This window comes from Artibeus jamaicensis, unplaced genomic scaffold, assembly GCF_021234435.1.
Source record: "Artibeus jamaicensis isolate MK-2021 breed Jamaican fruit bat unplaced genomic scaffold, CSHL_Jam_final scaffold_1019, whole genome shotgun sequence".
NCBI classification, from domain to species: Eukaryota; Metazoa; Chordata; class Mammalia; order Chiroptera; family Phyllostomidae; genus Artibeus; species Artibeus jamaicensis.
In genome coordinates this window covers 5,150,586-5,173,579 of record NW_026522025.1, presented here as the reverse complement: position 1 = coordinate 5,173,579, position 22,994 = coordinate 5,150,586, and the positions used below count along the sequence as shown (strand labels likewise).

The 22,994-nt window shown below is 44.1% G+C and overlaps 1 protein-coding gene across 1 annotated transcript; it reads right to left on the bottom strand.

Moving 5' to 3' along the window:
• Window positions 1-862: 862 nt before the first annotated feature.
• Window positions 863-20,561, bottom strand: TTC4 (tetratricopeptide repeat domain 4). Its single transcript, XM_037161490.2, has 10 exons — window positions 20,368-20,561; window positions 19,677-19,794; window positions 18,559-18,720; window positions 16,796-16,873; window positions 14,969-15,093; window positions 8,021-8,107; window positions 6,159-6,382; window positions 5,523-5,604; window positions 2,500-2,582; window positions 863-2,010 (listed from the first exon to the last, which is right to left on the bottom strand). The coding sequence occupies exons 1-10, from the start codon at window positions 20,476-20,478 to the stop codon at window positions 1,917-1,919; spliced, it is 1,164 nt and encodes a 387-aa protein (XP_037017385.2). The 5' UTR covers window positions 20,479-20,561; the 3' UTR covers window positions 863-1,916.
• Window positions 20,562-22,994: the final 2,433 nt, after the last annotated feature.

Here is a 22,994-nt window from a genome sequence, read left to right as displayed (position 1 = left end):
GGGTATAGGTAGCTTAAGAGCCAGTTATTGAGTCATCACATGCCAGGAGATTGACTAAGCACTTTGCCTTCACATAAGTGCCACAGACACACTTGTGAGGGGACAGGGAAACATTTTACAGATGAAGCAGGCTCCTAGCAGTCCCTTCAAGTCACAGCTAGTTGACAGCCACTAGGCTCCTACCCCTGATCTAACACTTTGCCATTCTACCCCTGGTCTAACACTTTGCCATTCTAAGTTTCTCTTCTCTCTTTTCCACGTCTGCCCCCTCCCCTCCCTGGAGGGAAGAGCAGGAACCGACAAGAAGAGCAGAAGTTACTGACCTGGCCTGCCAGGAGCCTTATGAAAGGGGTAGGTGATGGGGATGAAGGTCACATAACGACCCTTGTCAGGTGCATGGTTTTGAATGTACAACCTGCTCTCTCATCTGTCGTATCAACTTAGCCTCACAGGGCCCCTGGGAGGGGGCAGGGAGGCACACTGGAACCTGCTTTCTGCAAAGCACCTGAGGTGGCTGGAGCACCTGCTACAGGGAACCCTGCAAGGCCTGCTAGGGTGTGGCTAACTGAATGTCACCAAGCGCTGAGTTCCCGCAGACAGAACCAAGCAGCAGTCTCTAGCTGGGAAGTGAGGGAGAAAGGCCTCAGTATGGCTTCAGCCAGGCTTAGGACAGAGGCTGAACTCCAGCCTCCTGGCCACGAGCTGCATGGTTCTTTGTAAATTTTCCACAGCAAATTGCCCTTCAAAGGCAAGGAAGCACACAGCACAAAACCCCACATCGGTCCATCTCAAGGACAGCAGCTGGTTTCAGTTTAATGATGTATTAGCTTTGCTGTAGTAACAAACAACCCCCAAGTCTCAGTGCTATTACAACAACAAACATTTATTTCTCACTCAAGTTACAATCAGTGGCTGAAGGGTGGCTGCTGTAGCTCTGTTTCGCATGTCTTCGCACGCTGGCACCCAGGCTGAAGGAGCAGCCCCAGTCTGGGAGGTGTGTTCTCATGGCAGAGAGGAAAGAACATGAACATTCCACACCATGGCTCTGCAGGCGAGTGCACTGCTCCCCAGGGGATGGGGTGGACACGGCAGGAAGTCACATGGCTACAGCTAAGCACATATAAAACCCTCTAGGTACAACCTATAACAATGATTCAACATGCAAAAAGATTTTCCAGCATAAAAGGCACAAAACCCTGAAGTGTGAAAACCAGGGAAGAATGCGGTCCAGTGTCCAAGTGCATCACTGCCCTCCACGTTGCAAAGACTGGGAAAACTGGCAAACCTTTCAGGGGTTCCAGATTGTAGGTGAGTACAGATACAGGAACAGGACCCGCTGTTCCTGGCCCCATCTCACCCTGAGGCATCTACGTTATTTCCACAGAACAACCTCCCTGCTCAGGAAATAACTGGAGGCCATAGTCCCAGCATTCTAATGCCTTAAAATTACATGCGTGGTTTGTGTGCACATGCAGTTTGAAGGGTAGCTTCTCTAAAGCCTCTACCCGACAAAGGTTCAGAATGTGAACTTAGGTCACTGGATCCTGACTCAGTCCAGGGAGTTCCTTGGGTGAGTTGCCGTGGTAACTCACAGATGGTCCCTTCAGAGATGGAGGCTAGTTAACGCAGCTCACAGTGAGTCCAAGGACGTCATGACCAAGGCACAGAGTTTTGTGTCAACAGAGGAGTGAGGACCAGCTGAGGCTCAGCACTTGGACCAGAGAAGCTGCTGTTCGGGGAAGTCAGCAGCTCCTCCCTAACTATGATTTGAGGAAGGGCTATTGCTGGGATGAAAAAAAAAGTGCTGGATTCTAGGGGCACATCCTGCTGATTCAGGAAGGCTACACTCCAGGAACAGGAGGGTCAGGGAGGAGGTCCAGGGGGAACGTGTCCGCAGCCTGGCTCCATCCCTCTACCTACTGCACGTTTCTCGCCCGGAAATAACGTTTAGAGAAGAGAGAGGATTCCGCACAGATCAAAAAGGATGGTGTCAGGTCTTTCACAAAGCACCTGTAGTCAACACAACAAGAGAGAGGGGTTAATTGAACTGCAATCTTAATCATACGTGGCCTTCCCAAAGCTTGGACATAAGTCAACATTAAAATGCGAGTTTAGCATATCTGTAGAGCAGCTTACAAATGTGGCAAATGAGCATGGCCTTGCCCCCTCGGAATCTCTGGGCCGGCCCTCTAGCACTGAGTGCCTGTGGCTAAACACGACACGAAACTGTTGGAACATGCTTCACTCCTTCACTCAATAGTGAATACCCAGGGTAAGCCAGGCTGTGCTGAAAACAGTTTAAAAAGCGAACAAAAACCACTGCCTCGGCTCTCAAGTCCTGGAGGGAGGGAGATAAGTCATCCATTCACCACAGCAAGGCGCAAGTGTAGAAGCATTTGTGAGGTGCAGCCTTAGCCCGGGGGGTGTCAGTCCCTCTATGTGAAGCCCCACGCTTCACATCTATTTACATCTATTGCTCTGCCCCATGAAGCGACTCACCGGGGGTGCTGCAGCACCTGCCGAAGGGTAGTCTTGGGAGGCACCTGGTACAGCTCTTCCCTCTCTTCATCCTCAAAGTAGACCTGCAAGGTTAACAGAGGAGCAGCAGTCAGATACACCAGGCATGTTGAGGCCAAGTCCAGGAAAAAGGTACAGAGATGGTGACTGTTATTAGCTGAATGCCTCCTGTACAGAGCTGTGGAATATAAAGCACTCAGTCTTTCCCCAGGATACTGATAAAGGTATTATTGGCCCTGACTGCTGTGGCTCAGTTAACTGGGCATCATCTTGCAAAGCAAAAGGTCACTGGTTCAATTCCCAGTCAGGGCACGTGCCTGGGTTGCGGGTTCAGTCCCTGGTTGGAGTACATGCAAGAGGCAATCGATGGATGATTACGTCTCACACTGATGTTTCTCTCCCTCTTTCTTCCCACTTTCCCCTCTCTCTAAATAATCTTTTTAAAAGTTAAAAAAAAATGTAAAGGTATTGTAGGGCCTCATTTTCCAAAGACAGAACCAAGGCTCAGAGAAGGGAAATAATGCAGCAATGAACCCAGCCTGTAAACAAAGAAGTCAAGACTCAAGCCCAGGACTATGAGCCTTCCCTTCCCTAATAATTCAGTCCTAGAGCCATTAGATGTGCAGGAAGGCCAGGATAGCACAGAGCAGGGGTTAAAGGGTGGCCACACAGGGAACAGCCCTGTGCAGGTAGTCAAAGCCCAAGCAGGGTGAGCAAGACATCTGCATAGGGCGGCTGCAGAACATAAGGGGTGTCCACAGAGCCTAGCCAGTTGAGGAGGGGATCCTTGCTGGGGGCTGGCCAGCCTAAGGCTGAGAAGGGTGTCCTTGTAGGATGGCTGTTAAGAACAGGGTATCAGGGCCCAACCAGGGTAAGAACCTCAGCAGGATAAGGGGGACGTTCATGTAGAGTGGTTGGACAGTGTGTGTGCAGATTAAAGAGGCCACCTACGCTGGGGCAGCCGCCTGCTGCAAGAGTCCAAAGCCCAAGTAGGGTGGGAGAGGGGACAATGGGGTGACAGGAGGGGGACTGACCAAATGAGTAAATATATGAAGAGTAACAGAAGCCACTATTACAAACACAGAAAGGAAGAAGATCCTGTGGTGCTGGATTAGAACTGGAGAGCCCTGTGAGACCTTACATTCTCTCTCTCTCCCTCCCTCCCTCCCTCCCTCTCTCTCTCTCTCTCTCTCTCTCTCTCACACACACACACACACCCACCCACCCACCCACCCACCCCATTTAACAGATCCTGGCTTCCAAACACACTTTTCCATTAAAACAATCAGGGTTCCTTGGGAAAAAGTGGTTGATTCCAGAAGTAAAACAAGAAAAAGCACAATTTGAGCCTAGAACACCTCAAGCCAGAAAGCAAGGAAACGCTTAAAAAATGGAAACAAGTCAAAAGGACACAAAAACAAATTTGAAGGGATTCCCACTGGCCAAATCTGAGATAACCTGAGCATAACCCAATCATAGTAATAGATTATAATTCAATTAATAAAATAGGAAACCAGAAATTCACTGATATAAAATTATGTTGAAGGTTTGACAAATAGGATATGTACATCATTTCACAGTACCTCCCTATAAATTACTAATTACATAGGAAGAAAGGTTTACTTTCCAGTGGCAAAGACTGTCAGAGCCCCACTTCGACCGGGTGATCAAAGCGAATGCAGTGACGGGACACACCCAAATCAGGAGCAACTGAGAGCGTGCAACCAGACACAGTGTCACCTGTGAGATTTCCCAGTCAGATGGGCATCTGGTCAGGAGAAAGACAGACAAACCCACACTGATGGACTCTACACAAAACACCCGATCCATGACCTTCGAAAGCAGTAAGTCCACCGAAATCAAGGAAAGACTGAGAAACTCCGCAACGGCCTGAAGGAGACTAAAGGGTCGTGACCACTAAGTACAGATCAGTGTGGGATTCTGAACCGGTTTGTTCACTGTGAAGAACACCACTGAGACAATCTGCAAACACTGAACAAAGTCAAAGGATTCGATGGTGCTAGCGCAGTGATCTTCAACCTTGTAACCTCATGGCACACACAAACTAATTACTAAAATCCTGTGGTGTGCGCACATACACGCACATACACACCTGATCTGACAAAGAAACAGATATAATTTGATTCATTCACACTTGATGACTATTGTTGTGTTGGCTGTTGTCATTTTTTTTATTTGACCATCTAAGGGAAAAGAGATCAGTGGCCCTGACTAAACAGCCAGGGATTGTATGTTTTAAAAATTCTTGCGGTACAGTGGCTGAAATCACCACACTAGTACATTGAAGTCAACCTCCTAATTTTGATGGCTGATTGGGATGATGAAGGAAAATGTCCTTGTTTTGGGGAACAGAAACTGGAGTGTTCACGGAAATGGGGGAGCAGCTGGCATCTCACTCTGAAATGGTTAGAAGATAAAGTCTTCGTATTGTAGTTTGTGATTATTTCGTTAATCCCAGCAACGGGATTAGCCCGCCTTAGAAAGGAAACTCTGACACCTGCTACGACATGGATGAACCCTGAGGACATTATGCTCAGTGAAATAAGCCGGTCCCAAAGACAAATACTGTATGACTCCACTTGTGTGAAGTACCTAAAGTAGTCAGGTTAACAGAGACAGAAAGTCAGATGGTGCTTTCGAGGGGCTGTGGGTAGGGGAGATAGGGAGTTGTTACTGAGTGGGGACGCTTTCAGTTTGGGGTGATGAAAATGGACAGGGATGGTGGTGATGGTTCCAAGTAACGCAAATATACTCAATGCTACTGAACTATAATGATTAACAATTACATAACTAACATAACTATAGTTTCAAAACTATAATTAAAAAACTAAAAATGCTATTTTTATGGTAAATGTACAGAACATATAATTTACCATTTTATGTATCACAAATTACAAAAAACATTTACAGTCTTTTAAAAAAGCAATAAAAGCCCCACATTCCTCAAAAAATCCCATACAGGAACAAAATACAACTTCTCTTACCTCTAAGTTGCCAGCATAGTATTTCTGCTCTAAGTCCCAAGGGGGCAGTTCATCAAACATCTCCACTAGATGATCAATAAACCTAAGGATGTAACACATGTACTTTCTTGGTATCAATAACTCATGATCTACTTTCCCACATCACAGTCTCCAGAGACCAAATCAGAGATATCAAGAATGTATTAAAAAAAACATGAAAAGTCATTTTCACAACAGTACCCAAAACATGTATCACCTGTCCTATTATGACATAGTAATTTTCTTTAAATTTAAGCCTGACTCAAGCTTAACAACATTCCTCACATTTAGCCACATTCTAAGCATTAACCCTAGGAAATCACGTTAAAACTGCTAGCTATATTTTTTTCTAATAAATATACACCTAAATTATTATGTGTGTACTACCTACAATGATTTCCCATCTCACCAGATGTGTACAAACACTGTATTAGCCCCGTCATACAATGGGGGGACTGTGTCTGCCACTGCAGAGCTAGGTAGCCAAGGGAGAAATGAGGGACAGGAGAGAGATTATGCAAATCAGACCGAAACCCTCGACACTATTCTCTTCCCTCCTGCAGACACAGCAGGAAGAGAGCATGCCAGCAAGACAGAGGTTCTGGGGCGAGTAAGTACCTGGAGTCCTCGTGAAAAGCAGAGATGAAGTCCGACTGGGCGTACTCCGGGTACAGAAAGAGCACAGGCCAGCTCAGTCTGCCCTGGTCGTCCACACTCGGCCTGGCTCCGTAGGAGTTCTGAAAGCTGAGCCCGTTCAGGAGTTTACAAAGACCAGCTGAGGCGGAATCTTCCTCCTCGTCCTCCTCGGCGGCAGCTTCAGAGACTATCTTGACGTTCCTGGCCTGGAGTAACGACAGAAACACAAAGAAACCTTATGTGTGGAAGGATGTGAGCCCATTTCACCTGACCAGGGAAACCACAACACTGACAGCTCCCTGATTCACCTTCATCATCCCTGAAGCCTGGCACACAGCAGGCATCACGTGTTTGACTCAACTTCCGCAGACATCTACCACAACAGAGCCAGCTAGACATGGTTCTCGCCCTCAAGACCTTGCTCATGGTCTAGTGGGGAGAGACCTCTGGAAATGAATACAATACACAGTAAGAAGTAAGGCTGTGGGACTGCAGACCATGAATAATTAGTTTGGCCTCAGGGCTGGAGGTGACCAGGGAATGCTAGGCCTTAAACAAAGACTTTGAAAGGTGGAGGCATAGGCGAGGGGGAAGGTGGAAGGGCACGCCACCCCAAGGAACAGCATGTAGCCAGGCACAGAAGAGACCAAGAGTGTGACATGTACAAAAATGGCAATGCTTCAGTTTAGCTAGGACATAGAATACTGAGAAAATGCACAATGGCTTAATCTTGACCATCTCATGAAAATAAGGATAAATCTAAAGTCTGAACAGTAGAGTGACCTCTTATGTTTGTGTATGGTGATTCCAAAGGCTAACAAATGAGAAGAAAATTACATGCAATCAAAATTGCCTTTGATGGTACCTCCTTAACAGGGGTTAGCAAACTTTTTCTTGGGTCAGATAAGAAATATTTTAGGCTTTGTGGGTCAAATGGTCCATGTTGAAGTTAACTACTCAACTCTGGCATCGTAGTGTGAAAACAACCATAGGTAACGTGTACACACAGGCAGGGCAGCAGTGTGCTGACTTCTGCTTTAAACCACACAGTATGTATGGCTGTGCGTATCCGCTGTCTTCTGAACAGTGAAGTTTCTGAGATGCCGTTAGACTACAGGAGAGACCGAAATAAGGTCTGTGTGCAAATGCCTGGGCATCCCAACAGTCTACACTTTAGGAAATGACCAAATCCCTGACTGTGAATGACGGAGAACCGGGAGCATGACATTTTGTTTAACCTGTTAGTATGTGGTTACAGTCTGCTTGTTGTGGGGAGGGACTAGTGGAGCGCATCTTAGAAGTGTGACGTTCTCAAAGTGAACAAGTCACTTAAATGGGAGCATAATTTAACTTGCCCAAGAATGAAACCAAGAGCCTACGCCACACTCTCACAGCAGGTGCTGTCTCCCTTGTGAAGACCAAGTAAGCCAAGGCTCACCAGTGACTGGCTCACCAGGTAAAAGCAGGGTATGGATCAGACACATTCATTTAGGTCAAGGATCTGACTCTAACCAGTATTAGCTATGTGAGATTTCTTTACCTTTGTGAGACTTCATCATCATCTAGCAAAACAGGGGCAAGAAAACCTACCTCCGAATGCTACAGTGAAAATTAAATGATGCTTAACCCACAGCAACTATTCAGTATAGATTACCTGAGACCAACACGTGTACACAACTGGGAGAGGGGACTGAACTCAGGGAGGCTGACTCCAGAGCCCCTTCATCACACAGAGAGAAAATGAACAAATTCATTCAGGCACAGCATCCCAAGACAGGTTCCCAGGAGGCCTCAGGATGAGTGGATTTAACAAAACCATAAAGGCCTGCGGCTTGAGAACTCACCTTGATGGTCTGGAGTAAAACTTTATTTGTGTTCTGCTCCTTCTTTTCTTTCAGCTTTGCTTTCCTCATATCTCTCTGTTCAATTCGCTGAAAGTGAAATTGAGATCCATCAGCTCTAGGGAATTTGCTTCCTCTTGTTACCCCAGCCTGTTCCTCAATTACCATCTCGTCCCTATCCCATCCAGGCTCCTGTGTCAAGGGATGCCAGTGGCCAAATTCAGTTCAACAAACATTTAAAAGCACATGCCTGGGTACCAGGACCGGTGACAGCAGAAATTTAAAAATGTGAAGTTCCTGTACCCAAGGAGTTCACTGTCTACTGAGGGTCAGACAAGTACGAGGGCACCTCAGTGGTGTGAACCAGGGGCTACGAAACACAGAGGAAGGAGTAACTGATTCTGCCCCTTTGAGAGGTGGGTTTAGGCACAGCAGAGTCCAGTCCACAAGGAGAAAGGGCATTATTGGTAGAAGAACTGACACTGCTTGGACACCACTATGGGGCACTTCTTTCGTTCCTTTTATCTTTACTGAGGATACGCTTATTGATTTGAGAGAAGGCAAGAGGGAGAGAAACATCGACATGAGAGAGAAACATCAATCGGTTGCCTCTCATATGCGCCCAACCAGGCACCAAACCTGCAACCTAGGCATGTACCTGACCAGGAATGAAACCCACAACTTTTTCACTTTATGGGACAATACTCTAACCAACTGAGCCACCCAGCCAGGGTATTTCCCTCCCACTACAGGGCATTTTGGCTTCACTGGTATGGCTGGGAAAACCCAGGACAAGAACTTTACAGAGGCTCTGCCTTGTGCACAATTATAATCCATGAGAGAAAAGTGTCACCAGTCTACTTAATCTGGCAGAAACATAACTGGGATTTCCCTTTCTTGCCAATCTATCCAAAATCAGTTGATCTGATCCTGCTCTTACCCTCAAGATTATAGATTAATAGGGATCAGTAAAGGGCCAGAATAAATGTTTTAGGCTTTGCAGGCCAGTTAGTTCTTTTCATTGGTTCTTTAATTAAAGAACTGGTCTTCAGTTGGTTCTTTTTTATAGTTTTATAGTTTTTCCTTTATACTTTTTTATAGTCTCACCAAATAGTCTATATTTGGTGAGACATCATTATCATACTCTTTTTCGTCCTTTAGACATTGTTTCTTTTCATTCTTAGAACATACTTAAAAGACCTGGTTTAAAGTCTTTGACTTATAAATTCCCATGTCCAGATTTCCTTAAGGACAATTTCTATTGAAAAAAAATTTTTTTTCTGTCTATGGTTACATTTTCTTCTTTCTTTGCATGTCGTGTAGTTTTTTGCTGAAAGCTGGGTATTTTAAATGTAATGTGGCAACTCTGGAAATCAAATTTTCTGCCCTCCCCCCACCCCCGGTGTTTGTTGTTGCTGCTGTCACTTAGTGATTGACTTTTCTGGCCTAATTCTGTAAGTGACCACTGAAGTCTCCGGTCAGCTCAGTGGTCAGCTGATACCTAGACAGATTTCCCTAAATACCTGAAGCCAAAGTCTCCCAGCCTTTGACTAAGGACTCAGGGTATGCACGTTGGAGCATACCTCCAACTCTCACCCAAGCAACTTACAATTCAGCCATAACCTTCACTTCCTGCCTTGCACAGAGCCTCCAAACCAGCCAGACAGAAGAGGGTAGGGCCTCCTCAGATCTTTCCTGGGCACACGCATGGCCCTGAGCACACGTGAGACCTTCTAGATTCCTAGGAGCTCTTATAGAATTTCATTCCCCCGCTTTTCAAGTGTTCTGTAAACCTATCGTTTACACTGTTATCCACTGCCTCAAGCAACTGCGATCTTAAATAATTGCCTCTGTTTTTGCCAAATGTTCCCCCACACTAGCACCCCTACACCCAGACTACGATAGTCTTATGCCATTTCTTATTTATTCAAACCACAACAGCCACAAACTTATCTAGTCCTTACTATATGTCTCCAAAACATCTAAGAGTGTACACATGTACACACATTTTCATTTATGCTTCATAATATATAAACTTTGAGGTGTATGTTTATTATTTTCAGAGAGGGAACTGACTTTCAGAAATACCAAGAACTTAGTCAAGGTTAATCAGTTCTGCTTTCTCCTGTTCGGAATGTTTCCCCCACCCCCACCTCCAACAGAGTAAACTCTTGCTCAATTTTAAAGAGATTAGACTCAGGCAACACCTGTTTCAGCAAACTTCTGAGACCAGAGACCCCCATCTCTGCCCTGCTCTTGGCCAAGGGAAAATTAGATACCACTACTGCTATGTATTCTTGCTTGCCTCTACCACACTGTAACTATTTATCTCCTTGTTTATTTCCTTGTCTGTGTCCTCCAGTATTCCCGTGGTCGGGACTGGTTTGAGATTTAATTAGTTTATTTATATTTAATTCAGGGAATGTATAGTCAATACTACCATTGAACTAAAAATCTGAAATTTCATAAAACGCAACAAACAGAACTTAGTCATCTGCTAACAGTTATTAACCACTAGGTATATCTGCACTTTTAGAATATTGAGCTAATAGACATCTGAGTGGATGCTGTCTGCAGCAAACATAAATCTCCCAGAAAATATAATCAAAAGTTATTTCAAACAAATTATCCTATCAGCCCTAGCAGGCTAGCTCAGTTGGTTAGAACATCATCTTGATACACAAGGGTAGTGGGTTCGATCCCTGGTCAGGGAACATACAAGGAACAACCAATGAATGCCTGTATGGGTAAAGGAAAAAAGCAATGTTTTTCTCCCTCAAAAAATAAAATATAAAAAAATTTAAATTATCCTATCAATAAACTTTCTGTAGTAACATCAACTTCGTGGAGTATTACATCTTTGCAACAAACAGGGACAGTACAAACATGACGTGCCAAACAGCACAGGGAGGTCACGGCCTTGTTTTCTACTGACGTTCTTTCAGCCATAGCACATGAGCAGATCAAAAGAGTTCTATCATAAGAAACAGTACTTAACACAGTTCTCCAATAAAAATTCTTTAAATATCAACTTTGATAATATTAATTTGTAAAGAATCTTTAGAGTAAAATATGTCTTCCTTGCTTTCGGCTTTCCTACATTTTTCTAACATAACCCCCACCTTCACCCACTGCCAGCCCGCTGTAAAGTAGTGGAAAACACTGCTGTAGCAATTTCAACCAAGCTGAACCCCCACCAAGTCAGAGGGAAGTAAGACATTCTCGCCAAATTGTTTCTCCTTCCAGAGACAGACTCTCTTGATAGAACAGGAAGCCAGGTATAGAAGAACTATCACAATAGTCTTGGGAATGCAGTTATTAAATATGGACTCTATAGGAGGTGGGGAAACATTTTTAAAGGCAAACGCCCCCTCCCCGTAAGCAGTTTATTTTACAAAATAGGTTTTCATGCATGCGTGTTATCAAGAACAATCACTTTTCCCTATCAAACGTAATAAAACGCTGGCACATCACTTAGCACACTGCATTCTCCTCACATTAAAATTCACACTAATCACAAAAATCAGTTTGCATTAAATCATTTCAGTAACCTAATGGGAAAGCAGATACTTTTTTCCTTGCAAACACTTGCATACTACATATTTTTATATACACAGAGATATACTCTGATACCAAAAGCAATACAGATTTAGTTTGCTAGTATGTTTGATGAAATTTTGCTAATTTGCTAACTAACTTGGCACAAATTAAAGCAGTGGTAGGTATAAAAATTCAGATAGGTAATCATTTATAAAGCTGGCAGTATGTATGTATAATTCTGTAGAGATTTTAAAGTTTTAGATGGAATGACAGAAGGTAGGGAAGTTTTCTTTGTAGAGTTTCAGAGTGTAGATTTGTTGAGGGGTAATATACCTTCACTTATTAGCTTAAAATCAGCCTAGTCATATAGAAATACTTTGCTCAGGAATAAACGTCAGGATCTGAAATCAGAATTTATGTTAAATTGAAATGCACCTCTTCCATTATTCCCATTTTGGGACTATCCCCTCCCTTTTGAAGTATATAAAACATAGAAAACTACCATGGATTATTTTTCAGATAAAAGTCCCATTTTAAAAAACGTTAAAGTCAAAGTTTAAAAATCTGCGCTATGTAGGTTCAAAGTATTTAACCTGATATAGTTCCCCCACTTGTAATTACAGAAGTGTGTATTCCCCAGGGCTACCATTCTTACATTTGTTGTTCTAATGCATTACATTATTGGGTTGGTCAAAAAGTCCATTTAGTTTTTTCTGTAAAATAAGACACGTTTTTCATGTTCACCAATGACTTTATTAATTTGGATATTTTATCAGCTATCTCCCATGTAGTATAATGTTGATTTTCTCAATGTCTCATCTTGATCGCTACCAACTTCAGCTGGTCTACCCCACCGCAGAGCATTGTCCAGCAAGAAATCTCCATCACGAAAACTTCATAAACGACTTTTGACAGGTTTGATCAGTCACAGACAGGTTTGATCTGTACATGTTCTCCACACACTGTACAAATCTTTTTGTGTGTTTTTACCTTTCTTAAAATAATAAAGCATCATACGCTGAACATGTTGCATATTTTCTTCCATCTCCAATATTAAAATTGCTACACAGAAACTCACCAATTTTGATTTTTTTAAACACACGCCGATATGACAACTGTCATAATACAATCTAATAAAACTGTTTCGAATGAACTTAAAGACAACTAACCACTACTAGAGCCATCTTACAGAAGAAAAAAAAAAGATATTTTTAGCCAACCCAACAAGGCTTTCACCCAGTAGAAAGTAAACCTTTATCAAATTGATTCTGTATGATAGAAGTATATTTTCAAAGACATGTGCCCTTATATACTATTTATATCGTAATACTCAGTCATGATATTTTAAAAAGGCAAAATAAGTCCTAGCTGGTGTGGCTCGGTGGATTGAGCACGGGCTACAAACCAAAGGGTCACCAGTTTAATTCCCAGTCGGGGTACATGCCTGGGTTGCAGGCCAGGTCCCCAGTGGGGGGAGCACTTGGGAAGCAACCACACATTGATGTTTCTCTCCATCTTTCTCCTTCCCTTCCCCTCTAAAAATAAAATCTTTTTTTAAAGGCAAAATAAATTAAAAATCAGAAAGAAAGGAAATGTTGCTGAGGCTTTTTTAAGCCTTTCCGTTTTCTCTTCCCAAATAGATCTTGGTCTTCTCAGTGACGGGTGCTGGCTAGCCAAGATTGTTTTTCTTTCTTTTACATGAGCTATAAGAAGGACCTGGTTTCAGTTCTTGGTATAGCACCACTTGTGTATCTGAAGGGACTCTGGAAAGGACATCAAGTAGTTCTGTTATCCACTGCATAGGGACACCAAAGCTTTTTTGAATTTATTGATGCCCAATGACAATGTACCTCAGTAGAATGAAATACAGGATGACTATGAACACAGAGGGCTATGACAGCCAGCCAGCTGGCTTAAGAATGGGACCATCAAATTGAAAGTATATGTTTTTAAGATTTATTTTGGAGAGGGAGGGAGAAAGAGAGGGAGAGGAACACCAATGTGTGAGAGATACATTGATCAGTTGCCTCTCACATGTCCCCCACTGGGGACCTGGTCCAAAACCCCACGCGCCCAACTGGGAATCGAACCTTTCAGTCGTAGGCCAGCACTCAATCCACTGAGCCACACCAGCCAGGGCTGTAAGTATTCTTTATCCTTTTGTCAAAGGAAGCCACTTCACCTAGGATGTTCTGGACACTAATACATACTCCTGGATGGCACAGATTTCATTTATAAACCCCTTTTCCACTGTCCTTGACATCTTTGTCATCCTCTTCCTCCTCCTCTAGCATGTCCTCCACTACTGTCTCACATTACCTGTTATCTTTCCCTGGTATTATCAAGTAGTTCCATGTCAACAGTAACCACAAAACCAGTGGTATCACGTAGAACTCAAAGTTCCGGACAACAGAGCGTGTCTTTTCCCTCTGCCTCTAGCAATTCCTGGTTTCTTCCTTTGGTGCTTTAGAACACTGCCTCCTGCCTCCTTTCCTCTTTTGGATTAGTTCTTCCTTTCCCAATGTGTTATGTTATGTTTATTGACTTTTCACTGATCACCATGGTGGTATTGTATATGGCATGTAATGGTGATGTACTCACTACAGGACACTTTCCAGCTGAGGTAAAGATACGGCAGCATCTTACTTACTAGGCATTTAAGTTTGTTGTGTTTGTTGAACAATTACCAATCATCCCATGTGTTTAGAGTTTTGCTCTGTGCATGACAGAACAGAGCAAAAGGAAATGGTGACAGCCAGCGAGGGCTGGTTTCACCTGGAGGACTTGGATACCACTTCCTAGTTGGAATACCCTGCATTGGTCTGGAATACATGAAAGACACATCAGTCTGTAACTTAGCTACTATTGTGTCTGGAGATTTCAACTTAGCCTCCATGAACTTGGCCAAGCTATCACTTGCCCAAGGACAGAACCCATTCTCTCCAGAAGATGATCTCCAATTTCCTTTGTGTCAGTTAATGTATCACTGGTCTCTTCACTTGACTCGCGACCAGGTGGCTTGTGTGTCTGTCTCTTCCTCTTCAGTCCGTCATCTGTAAAGTCAGCTCATGTGCTGGCACTGCTTCCCCTTATTTCTGTTTCTTTGACAGCTAGAGACAGAGCTTGGGTCCAGGCTTCCTGTGGCATGTCCTCCAAGAATGCGGGTGGCTCTCTCTGTGTGCTAGATCTTTCGGGGGACCTGCCTGACAAGGGCCTGCTGGCCCAGACATCATGACTGATGGCAGCCTGCCTGGGCAGCTCTCCAGGGGCTCAGACATCTTGGTTGGAACTGCTGGTCCTTGGGTTTTATTTTTAAAGAAGAAAAAGTTTCCAGTGACCAAAAGATACAATCTGAAGAATGCTAATTAATGAATTAATAAATTCCAAAGGGCTGCTGATTTTGCCACCAACCTTTAGCTTGTCTGCTTTAGCCCTCACTTCCAGAAGCGTCTTCTCTCTGGCATCTATCTGCAGCCCGTCATCACACCAGTTCACAGCCTCAGCATAGTTTTTCAGTTCCAGATGGCATAAGGCACCTGCAAAACCCAGAACCCTTTAAGATCAACGGCAAACATTCATGGGAAGAGCCCCCCTCGAGAAGGAACTCCCATCTCCACTGACTACTAGCCAGCATCCTGTTGGGAAAACAGATAAAGCCCCTTGTACTACATTCCCAAGACTAGGAAGACTCATTTTTATACATTAGATCAGTTAAGATCTCTAGTGCCCTCAGCTCAAAACTCCTGTGAGCCTCCCTTGTCTTAAGGACTCTCAAAGTAGGGAAGGCTACAGCTAAGTGGCAAAAGTCACAGGCCTTGGAATCAGACAGATCTGGGCTGGAAATCTGGCTGTCATTTACCAAGTAGGCATTAGAGGAAGAACTGAGCATCTGCGAGCTCCAGGGTCGTCATCTGCAAACGGAAAGAATAAAGCCCACCTCCTGTGATTTCTCTAAATGGAGTCTGAAAGCAGAATTTGCATCAGCCATTAATCAAGCAGTGGCAAGATCAAAGACATTAGGTCTCTCTCCTAAAACTGTTCTTGATGGCTACTGGTTTCAGCTGCCTCTCCTTTAATCACACTCAATTTTCTTGTTAGCTTCTTTGGGCTTTCCACAGAATCCCAAATATAGGAACTCTAAGTGCTTAGATGTCAACAGAATCCAACTTCATCTTTCAAAGATGAACAAATCTCATTCTGAACAATACTCAGAATGGGTGTGTTGCCAAGGTCACACAGTAAGGTAAAACTGACAGTTCAATAAGGATTACAGACTTCCAGCCCGAGGCCAATTCCACAGGACCACATTCAATTTACTTGTCCATCTTTATTCAGTACCTTCTTTCCCTATGAGGAACCTACTAACCATGGACCTCCCTATGATGGACCTACTAACCATACCAACCATAAATATCTTCTTTAGAGAAACCTGAATAAAGCATTTTAAGTTGGTCCATGGAGATATAGAGAAAATTAATATTTAAGGAATAAATTAAAGTTTGTAAAGCACCTTTAAACTTCTCAAGGTGAGGTATAAAAGTAATATAAGTTCTATTATCACACAAAGGTCAGACTACAAGAAAAAAGTGATCTGGGCACATCTCAGCATCACAGTATCAACACAGGTCGAATAATTTATCTTTTAGTTAACATTAACATGGCATTTGAAGATCTCACCATTCAAGCAACAAAAATTTTTTTTTAATCCTCACCCAAAAACATGCTCATTGATTTTAGAGAGAGGGGAAGGGAGGGAAAGAAAGAGAAAGGAACATCGATGTGAGAAACATCAGTCAGTCGCCTCCAGTACATGCCCTGACTGGGTACCGAACCTACAGCCTAGGCATGTGCCCTGACTGGGAATAGAACCAGTGACCTTCCTGTTTACAAAATGGTGTTCCAACCAACTGGGCCACACTGGCCAGGGCTCAATCAAAAAACTGGGGAAAAAATTAGAATGTGGCTTTGGAACTGCTTTAGTTAATTATATTCTTTATTAATTTGAAAGGAGAAATTTCAATTTCTCTATAAATTCTTAAAACACAAAGGACTAGATTTTTAATTACCTATCTGAACCACACATTGATGTTTCTCCCCCTTTCTCCCTCCCTTCCTCTCTCTCTAAAAATAAATTTTTAAGATTTTTTAAAACTTTTTTTAAAAAAGCTTACCATGTCTCAACTTTTGGGAGTTAACTTTTCCTTACTTAAAATCATACTGCAGTTCTACAAGACTTACCTCTCACTATGGCTTTGAGGTGGCAGGGTTTTTGCTTCCTGGCAGCCATGGCATCACCGAGCGCCGAACGAAAATTGCCTAATGAGACACCATTTCATAAAACAAATAACAAGTTTTGAGATAAAAAATATTTCCAAAATTTTGTGCATAGAGACAAAGACATTCTTGTACAATCTTAGATAAATTAAATCAGACCTGTTTTTAGGAAAATATATATAATTGTGCTAATCAAAAGCCTTAGAAATATTTCTATCAGGCAACCAATCCACAGAACTATAGATGGCTAGCTAATAAGTACATGAAAAGATGCTCAACCTCATGAATGATTAGAGGAATTAAAATTAACATGAAAATTGGTAAAGAGATAATATCCGGATATGGGAAAAGCGCACTCCAATGGTAAGTTAGAAAGTAAATTAGTACATTGTGCTCCAACAATACTCCTTAAGAATTTTTCTACCTTATATAGCTGCTATGAGGTTGAAAGGATAAGAAATGTGAAATGCTTTGTAAGCCCTACCAGTGACATAAATAAGGAATGGCTCTCACTATTATGCATCTGCTCCTCTGGTGTCTTGCACACACACGTTTTTTTCTTACAAGGTGCTTGTTCTTATTAGCCCTATAAATGGCATCTCTAAGTTCCCCAAGGAAAGGTACCATGTAGGTCTTGCTCACAGTGCAGTGCCCAGCACACAGTAAAGGTCAGGTCTTACTCATCTCCATGATGTTAGTACCTGGCACAGAATACTGTCTCCCGAATGAAGAAAATGTATTTATCCAGGAATCAGAAAACTGGGTTTCTAGTCCAGGTTCAGGCTTCAATCAAAGGGTCCCTCTCTCTGGGCCTATGCAAAATGAAGGCACTGGCTGGCCCATGGCCCAAATAATCCCCAAAGTGCTATACCACTCTTATTTTTTAGAATTTTGTAATGGAACAGGCTGAAAACAGGTGGAGCGGACGATGGTTGAGGAGAAACCCTTCTCAAATGGTGGTGAGCGCCATCAGACTCATCCCAGCCAGACTGTAAGGCTCATTGTCTCCCAGCCCCTCAGAAAGCCTGGGCTCACTGGGCTCTCTCAGCTCTTTGATAAGAAACATGGGTTTAAAATGACCAAGACTAGTCACTAGTAAATAATCAATGTTTCACAAAGTCACATCTACAGAAGAGTACTGCATGCTAAGTGTTACCTGAAGACATGGTTTACAAAACTCAGATTCACCGTGTAAGGTTCTTTGATGTAGGTTACCTGAGTCCTTAGCATATCAATGCACACTGCAAATTCCCCACAAAGCAGCACTTTCCAAACTTACTTGTCCAAATGTTTTTTATTTCAAGAGTCCCACAGAACACTGAGAAATTCTCCCTTAGATAATACAGTTTCACACAAAGTTCTCTTTTATGGTAATCCTTCTGCAATAGCATACTTGAGAAGGAGGGGGTGGGGGGAAGGGATAAAAGGACTTTTTTTTAGGAAATAGAAGCATTTGGGCTAAAAAAAATCCCAGATCACACCAACTCATATAATTTAGGTATTTGATATCACTCATTTGGTTCAGGTAGCAAAAATTATGCCAATCTATCTGGTTTCCCTTTTCACCAAGTCTACCTGGAAGATCAGAGTTCAATTAAGAGTAAATAATCCCAGGCATCTGGGATAAGCAGCTCCTCTTCCTGACATCCTCAAAATCTCCACTGGCCACCATAATGGCTTTATTATAAGTTAACTCTTAGAAAACATTCAATAATGGAATAAATTACCCATGTAGTACTGTGCTGCTGCCCGGTTGGTATGAAGCACAGCATTCAAATTAGGGTCTGCACACTTCTTCTTTAAGCCTTCAGTATATGAAGTCACAGCTTTTTTATAGTCTTTTTCTTTAAAGTAATCATTGCCCTCATTTTTATAGGTCTTGGCCTGTTCTGCAAAGAAAAAAAAAATCATTATTTCCTTTTTTGTTATTTCCTACTTTTTAATAGGCTCATTAAAATATTCTAAATCATGCAACAATGAAACATAATAAACGAAAAAGAAACCAATAGGGAAACAAAACCCAAAAAGTACAATAAACCTCGGTATTAAAATGGAGAAACAAAGTCATGTTTACTTAATGCTACCATCAATTCCAAATATTTTACATGGCAGACTATTAAGTGCTTACAAAGAAGTAAGCATGCAGGGAAAAAAAAGCATACTTATCCTAGCTTTTAAAGAACTTTTTTTTTTTTTGATTACTGAAGAAATGGGGGGTAGAATTACCCTTCTCTCTTGCTTGTGTTATTTTACTGCACTGGAATGCAAATTCCATCCTCATGCTAGCCTATGAAATTGTTAAGATTCAGTTCAAATGTCTGCCTCAATGTTCCAGCTGCACCCAATACACAGCTACATGTTGGCACCTATTGCACAGGCTCGTCCTGATTCTTTAGGACAGTCTGGTTATCCACTGCAGCATGACATTTGAGGGCAGCCTTCCTCATCCCTGCATCTCTAACGCCTAGCATTTACTGGGCATCCAAAACACTGTATGTGGAATAGACAATGACAGGTTATCTCAGGCTAACTACCACTTGTTATAAATCAGAATGACTTACTCTTTTTTTTTAACCCTCACCACAGGACATGCTTACTGATGGTAGAGAGAGGGGAAGTCAGGGAGACAGACACTGGTCTGAAAAACATCCATCGACTGCCTCTCAACACACCCAGATTGGGCCAAACCCACAACCTAGGCATGTGCCCTGTCTGGGAATGGAACCAGTGACCTCGTTTATGGGACAATGCTCCAACCCAGCTACCCCAGCCAGGGCCAGAACGACTCACTCTTTACCTCAATTCAATGAAGACACAGAACAAATGTTAGAATCATGGAAAATACCTTCTGGAGAGCGCTCATCATCGAAAATAATTGACTGGAGGCAAGCCAACTCAGGATTCTTCAGAGGATCAATTTCTGATGGTGCTTTCTTCATAAATAGGGGGATCTTTTCAAATTCCTAGAGATTAAGACAAGAGTGAACTATACAAATGGGATTTGCCAAGGAGTAGATCCAAGCCTCTACATCAAAGTTTTCTTATGATTTGCAAAACATCATGATTAACTATATCGCTCCCTATCCAGCCCTCAGTTTCCCACCTGTAAAATGAGAGTGTAGATTAATGGTCTCTAAAGATTCTTTCAGTTATGACATTCTTACAAAAGTGCTCAGTAATTATCAGTCACTGAGCGCTAAATGTTCCTTCGTCTTCGCCACAATCCTATGAGATTCGTACTACAGTTAAGGCAACTTTACAGATCCAAGAGACGGCTTGGGGACGTTAAGCAACTGACCCTGCATCTGAGCCAGTGAGGGGTGGAGTCACAAGTCTGACTCCAAAACCTGTAGTCCTAAATGTACTAACAGATTAAAAAGACCCTAAATCCCTCCAGGCCGGTTAACATTAGAGTAGAAACCACGTGTCGGTGGCAGTGTCTGGGATCCGGGGACAAGGAAGCCGCCGAAATCCGCAAGACGCCCCCCTCCCGATCCCTCCCAATAAGTATGGAGCCCACCCACCCGCCCGCCTACCTCTTCCCACTGGCCCTCGTGGAAGCGGCCACTATAACACGGGCCTTCGAATTTTTCCAGGAACGAGTCTGGAGCCAAGGCAGCGATGATCTCCGGGTCTAGCGACTCCATGGCGGCTCCTGAACTCTCTCGCCACCGCCCCGCGTTCTTGGCGCCGAAAACTGCGACAGTTTCCGGTGGCGCGGGCGCCCTTCCCTAAATCCTCCGCACTGCGTCGGCACGCAGGCCCGGCGTTCCCGGATACTGGGGCGTGGCCGACCGGGCTCCAACCAGCTCACGGACAGCACCTGCCCCGCCCCTCCCAACAGCCCCCTGCCTCAGCCTCAGCCCCGCCCCCCGCATGTTTCTAAAGGGGTGGATAAATCCAGTTTCCCGCCGAGCGGCATTCTTCATTTGCCCGTCTGTTCAGCCGTTTAACGCAGATTATCTAAGCTCCTCCTTGGGTTCCAGGCCTGTTGTACAGTGGTGGGCAAAGCAGATAAAAATCCCAGCCCTTTAGGAGTTCATAAGGTAGTGAGGACAGACAGACAGTAAACAAAGAAGATGTGCGACTTTGTCAGGTGGTAGGGAGAGCTAAGGGAGTAAACTTAAACAGCTGGACAGGCATTGCAGCAAAGAAGCCCTGGAGTGGCCAGGGTGTGTAGCTGGGATGAGGAGATGGGCGGTCGGGAAGGGTGGCGGAGAGCATTCCTTTTGGAGGAAACATGTCGGGGGGAGCCCCAGTCTGGGGAGCTTGAGGGATGGGGTGCTGGAGAAGAATGAGAAAGAAGGAAGTGAGGTGGGAGGGTTAATGGGCCTGATCCTGAGGACTGGAATTTTCCTCAGTGCAATGGGACCTTTTGGAGAGTTTGGGGGAAAGATGTGGTATAATCAGAGATGTCTATTTCTGAGCTTAACCACGCCCTACCACCCCCATCCCCCACAACTGAGATGGAATAAGGCCTCCAGGCCAGGTGAGCCTTTCAGCAGACACTGGATTAGGCAGCGACTGGCTGCCAGTCCTGGATTGGGTGCTACAGCCTCAAGGAGCCCACAGCTGGACTAGAAGGAAAGGCAGCCAGGCCATAGACCAGGGGGAATCAGAGCTGCTTACAGGTCTGCACAGAGGAGTGGGTGTTACCTGCTGTGAGTCAGGGCAGTAAGAAGCTAGGAAAATGCCTTCTGAAGTAGAAAGGGGAAACAGATATAGCTGAACAAACTGGCCAAACAATGTAAAGTAAGGTACAGACGGTCACCTCCCTGGAGATAACATCTAGGCTTCAGTCGTATTTCAGCTCCAGGCCCCAAAAAGCAGCAAAACCAGGTGGGCAGTGCCAGGTTCAGCTGCTATGACTAATGACTCCCCTGTCCTGGTGCTGACCAGTCAGTGGAGACCACAACCCTGAAAGCATACACCTGGAAAAGCTGGTAAATATTCCATCGAGATCTCCCCTAAGACCTCCCTTAAATTCCCAACCTTTAAAAACCCTCAAAACAGAGGACTCAGCACTCATTATCCCTCCAGGGAGCACACCTGCACCTTTCCCTTCCCCCTCTTCTTTCTCCAAAGGCCTGTATCTCCTAAACTCCAAGGATCCCTTGAGACCTGCAACCAGGGGAACAATGGGCAGTGACAGCTTGTTCTAGGCTGACCCCCTGACCCTGTTTCCAAGGCTCTTTTTCTCTGACTTTCCAGTGAGCTGACAGCAGCTTCACCTGTGGTCATTTCCTTCCTATGTTTCTAGAGAACCAAAGCAGCCCCACCTAGGCTCTCTCCTGTTGCTTCTTCTATCCTAAGCCCTCCTTGTTTCACCATCCCCAGCTTTAATAAACATACACTCACAGTTACCTGGACTTGTGTTGGGAAATGTTTTCTGCACAAGTCAAGAACCCACAACACTGCCAGCCGGCCCTAGTCAGACCTGCCCATGGTCAGACCTCCTTTCTCGTCACAGAAGGATTCAGGGAGATTTCACAGAGGAGGTGACATAGAGATGAGGAAGAGCTCTGCAGATGGATGGAGGCTGGAGGAACAGTTGGGCACCTCAGGCAGTGGGAGTCCACATGCAGAGAGGCATGGGGGTGTGTGACAGCCAGTGTGCTGGGTACTTCGAGAGTAAAGCCAGCAAGGTGGGCGAGGGCCACAGGGCCTGATCACACATTGGCCTTCCTCCTGCAGAGGATAGTTAGCTGTGGAAAAGACCTACAGGCGAATCTGTCTCAGGAAGGCCTGTGTTGCCAGGTGAAGAATTGTTGGAGGGAGGCTGGGTTAAGAGATTGACAAGGAGACTGTTGGTGAGAAGCCCAGGGAGAGAAGAAATCTGAAGCCCAACAGTGGAGCTGCAGGGCTTGGTCATTGTTTGATACAAAGATGAGGGAGGCGGCAGGGCTAAGGATGACACATGGAGGGCGATGAGCCTTCCAGGGCCAGGACCGTGTCTTTCCCTTGTAACTCACCCACACACAGCAGAACACCTGGTCCCTTTCCTCCACACCCAAACCTTTTCTACACTTTCTGCTCCACACGGCTCCCTAACTGCAGTTTCTGTTCTTATTTTTCCCTTCGTTATATTCTTGCTTTTTGAATACAGAGCCCACTTTTTCCTTTTGCTTCCATTTTAAATTTGATTCCTATAAAATGCTGTGAA